The 7,672-nt window shown below is 68.6% G+C and overlaps 1 protein-coding gene across 2 annotated transcripts in view; it reads right to left on the reverse strand.

Annotated features, from left to right (window-relative positions):
* CACNA1H (calcium voltage-gated channel subunit alpha1 H) overlaps window positions 1–7,672 on the reverse strand; it is a 92,678-nt gene that overhangs the window by 4,684 nt on the left and 80,322 nt on the right. For both annotated transcript variants that reach the window (XM_040635585.1, XM_040635586.1), the window contains 5 exons: window positions 5,296–5,366; window positions 4,063–4,141; window positions 2,994–3,115; window positions 2,494–2,911; window positions 2,228–2,391 (listed from right to left, as the gene is read on the reverse strand). In XM_040635585.1, coding sequence (XP_040491519.1) covers window positions 2,228–2,391; window positions 2,494–2,911; window positions 2,994–3,115; window positions 4,063–4,141; window positions 5,296–5,366 — 854 coding nt within the window. The remainder of the gene's footprint in view (window positions 1–2,227; window positions 2,392–2,493; window positions 2,912–2,993; window positions 3,116–4,062; window positions 4,142–5,295; window positions 5,367–7,672) is intronic.

The raw sequence follows: 7,672 nt of genomic DNA on the forward strand, positions 1-7,672 counted from the left end.
TTATTGCAACATTTAACCTGAATTTATAAAAGAAAGGTCCACGAAACGCAAGGGCATCGGCGGACACCTCTCAACCCGGGGCCCAGGCGGGGCCGCCGGCAGCGGTGGGGGCTTTATTGCACGGACCCCACAGCCCCCGCGACGCGGGTGTGTCTGGAACACCCGAGGGCAGAATGGTGGGGTGTGGGCCCAGGAGGGGAGCTGGGGAGACGGTGACAAGGAGTGGGGACGGACAGGTGAGCACTCAGACTGAGTCAGCGTGGCTGTGGCGGCCTCGGGGACCAAGCTGCCACCCGGGAGGGCACAGGTGGCCCCAAGCACGTGTTCCCTAGAAAAGTGGGCGTGAGAACGGGGCTCTGCTGGGCAGCCTCAGACTGCCTCCTTCTGGTTGTTTCCTGATCTTTGTCACGGGGACACAGCGGCTGTCAGGGGACCCCCGACCGGGCACCGGCAAGGCCTTAGACCACGGTTGTGAAACTCGGAAAAACCCAAACCTGAACCCACGGGATGCAGGCTCGCAGGCGGGGGGCTCCTCCTGATTCTGCTTTGCCCAGACCCAGCGCCTGCTTCCCTCCCCAGGCGGACGGCCTCGTGGGGCCTGCGCTGGGATCTACGCACAGCTCTGCCCGGGGCCACCACCCCGCTGGGGGCAGCCCAACCCCACTGCTAACACCTGTGTGGCGACATGCCCTGAGCTACACAGGCCTGTCTACGCTGTCATCTGGGGTGGGGGTGGCTGGGGGAGACCCCACTTTCTTTGGGGGGGTCTGGAGAACTTTGAGGTGCAGCCCCCGTCCCTTCTCTGGGGGATCATTGGGGGGCACGGGAGGCTCTGTTTTGTGGGGTTCAGGAGGTGCCGCAGCCCCCGAAAAGGAAGCTCTGGGTTCTGGGGCCACACCGTGGCCACCGTCCAAAAACAGGTCTCCACCAGGGCCCCCCGCATCCAGCGGCTCAAAGGCAAAGTTGGGGACGGTCAGGTGTTCTGCACGGCAGAGGGCCTGGGCCCGACGCTCCCCCTTGGCGGCAGGGTCCACCCCTGCCCCCTCCATGGGCTCCAGGGAGTCCCTGTGTGGCGTGGCCTCACAGGACGGGGTTCGCCGCCGCAGAGTGGTGCTGCTGCCCTCGGCCGCCGGGGGCCGGGCCGTGCCCTCGTCCTCCACTGGGGGGTCTACGGAGATGCAGGGCGGGCTCATCTTCTTCTTCCTGCGTGCCCCCAAGGCTGGCTCGGCCTCCGGGGCCCGAGCCTTCACCTCCCTGGCCTCCGGGTGGCCATCCCCGCCCCCCTGCTCCCCGGAGGACCGCCTCTGCTCATCTCGTGTCTGGTTGGGCTGGTCCAGGAAGCCCTGGGGTCACGCGCTGTCAGCCTACGAGGTCTGGTTCACCGCCTCCCACTCCTCGGGCAGCGGGCGAGGCTAGGGAGCTTCGGGCCGAGCTGGTGATATGGCTGACCTCCTCGTCTGGCAGGATCTGGTCTCGGCCTCCTCCTCCGGGGCCGGGGGCCTGCTGGAGTCGCAGCTGCCCAAAAGTTTGCTGCGGTGCGGATGCTGCTGGGCGCGGGGACCGGGGTGAAGGACCGTATGGAGGCCCCCAGGGACACCTGCCTCACGGGGGTCTTTCCGCCAGGCTCCCCCCAGCCTGGGCCACTGTCCCTGGGGCTGTCAACGTGTCCTTCCAGCGAGTCGGTGAGCATGGCTTCCTGCAAGGAAGGGCACGGGAGCCGATGAGGAACGAGGCCACGCATAGCCCTGTCGGCAGGCAGAGATGCAGAAACCGGGCTCCCCAGAGAAGCCCCAGATTGGGCTTATGACCCCCGAGACTAGCGATCAGGGATCAGGCTGAGATGTGGCTGGGGGCCACCCATGCCGAATACACTGCTGGGGACCAGCCGGCATGCGGGTGCTCCCCACCGGCCCCGGTTGTGCTGGTGGGACCGTGAGGACAGGGCTGGGGTCCTGAACTCCTGTGGGCAGAGCCCCACCCTGCCCACCACCACCCCAAGGACAGGGGGTGGGGGGCAGAGGGTCCGAGGCTGTGGGGCTGGAAGGTAGTCTGTGGGTACAGGCGAGGCTTGGGGCGCTGCCTGAGGAGATGTGGTCCCCAGGGCCCTGAACCTTGCCTCAGGCTCCAGGGACGCGCTCACTCTCCCTTCTCCGGGGTCCCTGTCCCTCACACTTTGGATGGGAGGGAACCACGGAGGAACCCCCAGGCCTGGGGCAGCTTCTCCTACCTGTCTGCAGAGCAGGCGGCTGAGGCTGGGGGAGCGGGCCGTGCCCCGAGGGGACAGGGCATGGAGTGTGTCGCTGTCCCTGGCCGGGGAGACCGTGGCCGCCGCCGAGACCTGGAGAGAGGTGCAGGGCTCCACAGGTGGGGAGTGCGCCGAGGTCGCTGGGTCTGGGGCAGGAAAGCAAGCGCCTGCAGCCGCCACCACCCTGCCTGAGGCCCTGGCGCCCAGCCTGCCCGCCCGTGTCCCCGGGCCGCCTCGAGGGGCCTTACCGGCAGCGGCCGCGCCGGAGCCCGGCTCCACGTCTGCTTCCCGCAGCGGGTGGGGGTGCGGGGCCGAGGCGGGCGCCACGGGCCGGAACATGTAACTGTCGTTGGGCAGGGACAGCATCCTGGACACGGACACCTTGCGCACGACCAGGAGGCCGGGGGCGTCTGGGCTGCGCGGGGCCGCGGGCCGGGGGCAGGCGGGCGGCCCCCGCGGCACCTCCAGCTCCAGCTCGGCGTCCAGCTCGGCGTCCTCGCGTGCCTCCTTGTTGCTCTCTTCCAGGTGCTTCATGAGCACAGCCACCACCACGTTGACCAGCACGAACTGGGCCACCAGCACGAAGGTGACGAAGTAGATGGGCGAGATGGCCGGCAGATAGCTGAGGCAGTGCTTGTCCTCGCGGGCGCACTCCCGCAGCGTGTCCTGAGGGGCGGGCCGGCGGCTGAGGGGCGGCCCAGCACCCGCCTCCCCGCCCGCAGGGGCGCCCACCGCGCTTGGCTGGTACCTTCATGATCCCGTTCCAGTTGTCCCCCGTGGACACGCGGAACAGCGTGAGAAAGGCCATGCCGAAGTTGCTGAAGGTGGCGTGCCGACTCAGGCCCTCACAGGGGTTGTCCTCACTGCACTCTGCCAGGGAGACCCTAGCCCCGTCAGCTGTGTGTGCGGCAGCGGCGGTGTACGCCCGGGGCCCCAGGGACCACACCGACCCGCTCTGGGCCCTGCCCTCTGTGCAGACCACGTCCTTCCAAGGTGAGGTGGGGTGGGGTGGGGACAGGAGCTGTGGAGGCTGCCTTTGGGCCTGGCCTGGGGCCCTGGCCTCAGACCTGGAGCTTCCCCGCCGGACACCGTCTCCGTGGGTACACAGGCCGAGCCCCCTGCGGTAGCTGGCTCTGGCTCTGGCTCAGGCCCAGCTGATGGCACCCATGCTCCCCAGGACTGTCTGCAGGGTCAGCACGCCCTCGGGCCTCAGCAGCAGGACAGAGATGCCTTGGGGTGGGAGGCACTGTGGATGACGGGCCAGCCCAGAATTCATTGGGTCTGGGGCACCCACCAGCTGCCGAGTCCCAGGACCCCATGCGGGCAGACCTGAGCTGGGACGGCCACGTTGGCCACCTCCTGGCCCGGCCAGGCCCGGGGGCTGTTCAGTTAGACCAGGGGTTCAGGAGATGCCACCGGGACTGGGCTATCACAGGAAGCCCCATGTGCTGCCGGCCCAGAGCCTCAGGCCTGGGGGTGAGGGAAACCCTTCACGACAATTAGGGGAACAGACGGCAGTATCTGTACCCTGGGGAGCACATGACGCTCAGGGAGCCTCGGGCATGTGTTCGTGGGTGCATATGGCGTGCTCACACGTGGCTCTGTGCTCCCGGCTGGGGCGTGAGCCCTCGTATGTGCGTGTGTGTGCACGTGTGCAGACGCTCCTGTGTGCGTCTGCTGTCCGTGCTGGGCGTGGGCAGTGGAGGGCTGACGGGGCTGGGGCCAGGGGAGGATGTGGCAGGAGGCCAGTGGCCCTGAGTCGGCCTGCCCGGCGACCCGAGGGCCTCACGCTTGTGGGCGAAGCTGTGCACACTCACCGAGCCTCCCGAACAGCTCCACCCCCAGGGCAGCATAGATAAAAAACAGGAGCATGAAAAGTAGGCCGAGGTTCCCTACCTACACGAGGAAAGAAGCAGAATGAGGTCAGGGGCCGCCTCAGCCCCCACCCGCTGGGCACTTTGCGCCTGGCGCCCCACCTCGCTGCCCTCACCCACATTCCCGGCCAGGCTCCCAGACATTGCCTCGGAGCCCTGTTCTGGACCCATCCCTCCCGGCGCTGGAGCTCTGTGACCCCCAAGGACTCCTGTTCCGCCTGACACCCAAAGCCCCCCTACCTCTGTCCCCGCTCAGCTGCTCATACCCGCCCTGCACCCTGGGCCACAGACCCCGCTGCCTACAGCTCCTCTGCTCTTCAGAGCCCCAGGGGCCTCCTGTGGGCACCAGCGGACCCTGCACGGGGCCTGTCTCCAGCCTCAGGACCCCACGGGGGACCAGCTGAGCAGACAGACCCCTGGACCCCTGCCTGCTCGTGGCTCTTGCCAGCCCATCCTCTTGCTGCACTCGGCGGGGTGCCCCAGCCTCTCCAGCACCTGTCCCCCTACTCCTCCCTTCCTGTCGCTCCCACAGACATGGGCTGAAGGGGCCACTGAGGGCATGGGTGGGGGCTGGTGAAGGGGGGAAGGTGTTAGGTGCATGGGGGTGAGCGAGTGGCTGGATGGGGGACAGATGACTGGCTAGCAGGGCTGGATGTACAGACAGATGGACACAAAGGTGGGTGGACGGACAGATGGCAGGGCGGGTTGACAGAGGGACTGGGCACGGCATAAACGGGACCGTGAGTCTCTCTCAGCTGAAGAGGCCACAGACAGTCAGGGTCGGGCCGTAAGTGCAGGAAATGAGGCTGTGGGGCCTGAGTCGGCTCCAAAGAGGAGCGGGACCCGCGGCCAACACGGGGTCCCCTGAAGTCCGATAAACCCATCGGGGCCATGTCCTCTGCCCACCGCATCCAGAACCAGACGGGGGGGGCGGGGCACCGGTCTCCAGTCTTCCCCAGAGGAGCGGAGGCCCGGGAAGCGCGCGGCCCTCTGTCTACCCGTGCAGGTGAGTTACTCCCCGCACACGTGGGCTGACTGCCGCGCTCTGTGCAGACCGAGGCGGACGCAAGCCAGCGACTGACCGAGGGAGGCCCTCCCGCGTCCTGTGGTCCTGGGGGCGTCCGTAACGTGCCCTTGGGGCAGTGACGCCAGACGGGGCCGGGGCTGCTGACCTACCTGGGGCAGGGCCTGTACCACCGTGTCCAGCAGAGCCCGCATGCCTGTGGCCATCTTGAGCAGCTTCAGGACTAGAGCCAGGAGCCGAGCATCAGTAGGGCGCGTGGCCCTGGGCCGGACCGACCCTCCCTTGCTGGGGGAAACCCTGGGCCACCCCCAACCCTTACCCCCCCGCCCCCCACACGGTCCCCAGGCGGACGCTGCAGGGTGCACGGAGGCAGGGTACTGGGCCTGGGCCCTGGAGCCCGGCGGCAGCGGGGAAAGACGGGCGGGCGCCTACCGCGGGCGATGCGGAGCACACGCATGATGCGGATGATGGTGGGGTTGATGGGCAAGGCCGCGTTCATCTCGATCTCCTCCAGCGTGATGCCCATGATGGACAGCAGCACGATGGCCAGGTCCAGCTGGTTCCACCTGGGGGTGGCAGGCGGGCTGAGCGCCCCGGGCACGCCCCACGCAGGCCCGCCCCGGGGGAGGAGAGCTGCGGCGCTCACCCACCCCACCCCGAGGGTCCTCCGCGCCCCGCGTCCGCCCCGCGCACCTGTCCCTGAAGAACCTCCGGAACCCAAAAGCCACCAGCTTCAGCGCAGCCTCCCGAGGCCTGGAGAACTCTCACGGGGTGAACCTGACCCTACAGCGGTGGGCGGTGAAAACTGGGGATCTCGTTCGCGTCCTGTGCTGCTTGGGAGGAGACCCCCACCTCCTGCCACGCGGCCCTCCCCTGTCCTGGCCCCTCCTCGGGAGGCCCGGCCCCTGTGCAGGCCGCCTGGGACGGACTGGAGGCAGGGGACTCCACCCCGCCGCACGGAGGTGCTGCCTGGCGCCCACCACCACCGCGGGCGAGGAGACCCGCGCCAGATGCCTCTGGGCTGCCGCCCGGGTCCCACAGGCATGGCTCGCGCAGGTGGAAGGGGCCGCCCGCCACCGCCGCCACCAGGAGCGCCTTACTCCTGCGTTTTCGCTCCAGCCTGCGCTGCCGCTTCTCCTCGCGTCGCCGCGCCTCCTCGGCCTCCTGGTGCTGCCGGCACTTGTGGAAATTCTCCACCACCACGCCCACAAACATGTTGAGCACGAAGAAGCTGACGATGAGCAGGAAGGAGATGAAGTACAGCAGCATCCAGGGGTTGTGGTTGGGCACGGGCTGCGGCACACAAGCGACTCGTGGGTCCCCGCCCGCCTCTTCAAAAACGCTGCGCTCCGGGCTCGGAGCCCGGCTGGAGATTCTGAGGCGCAACAGCCTCTTGGGCAGAGGTCCCTTGAGACGTCCTGCGCGCAGGGCACGGTGGGTCCCCGCGGGGGGCCGGGGCTGCCCCCAACCCCGTACCTGCTGGTCTACACCCACGGCGTCCAGCCCATCGTACATGATGTTCACCCAGCCGTCCTTGGATGACAGCACGAACAGGGACATAGCGCCTGCAGGGTCAGACACGGCCGGTCACCCAGCGCTCCGTCCACCGAGAGGCACCCGGGGCCGCCGACCCCGCTGAGACGGTTCCCGTTTCCCAGAGGAGGCGCCAGCTGGCCCGCCCGCCCCCTCCCCCCCGCCCACCTGGCCCAGGTTGTCGAAGTTGGCCTTGCGCCGCACCCAGCGGTAGTGCGCCGCCCGGCACTCGGCCTTGGTGGAGATGTTCCTGGTGTCGGCGCCTTCGCAGTAATAAAACTTCCCTTTGAAAAGCTGACCAGGGTGCGGAGGTCACCGCGGGCCGAGGCTGTGCCCCGGCCCACCAGACCCGTCCGACCCCTCTCCGGGCTGCCGGACTGCTGCGGACCGCAGACCACCGGGCGGCGGCGGGACACCGCGGGCAAGCGGGCGCGCACCTGCACCCCCAGGATGCCGAAGATGATGAAGAAGGCGCAGCAAATGAGGACGATGTTCCCGATGGGCCTGAGCGACGAGATCAGGGTCTCCACCACCAACTTGAGGCCCGGAGCGCGACCCTGGAGCCGGAGCACAGGCACGTCCCTGATCCCAGCCCGGCCGCCCAGGCCCCACCTCCGCCGCCCGCCCCTGCACGACCCGCCCCGCCCGCCCACCGCAGGGCAGCGTCGCAGCAGCGCGCCGCAGCACAGGATGCCCAGGATCTTGGCGCCCCGGCTGAGCCATGGCAACAGCGATGTCGACCAGGGACACCAGGACCAGCAGCCCGTCCAGCACATTCCAGCTGCTCTGCAGGTAGGCGTGATCGCCAGAGCAGGCCCAGAGCCACCACCTGGGAGCGCAGAGGGGAGGAGCCCAGATGGGTGGGGGTGGGGCAGACACAGGAAGGTAGGGGCTGCCGGGTGGGACGGGGCTGCTCCCGGGCCTGCCGTTACCTTCACCATCATCTCGGCCCACGAGATCGCCGTGAAGATGTAGTTGGACACGCTGAGAAAGGCA

The sequence above is a fragment of the Ursus maritimus genome, unplaced genomic scaffold (assembly GCF_017311325.1).
Source record: "Ursus maritimus isolate PB19 unplaced genomic scaffold, ASM1731132v1 scaffold_2, whole genome shotgun sequence".
Taxonomy (NCBI): domain Eukaryota; kingdom Metazoa; phylum Chordata; class Mammalia; order Carnivora; family Ursidae; genus Ursus; species Ursus maritimus.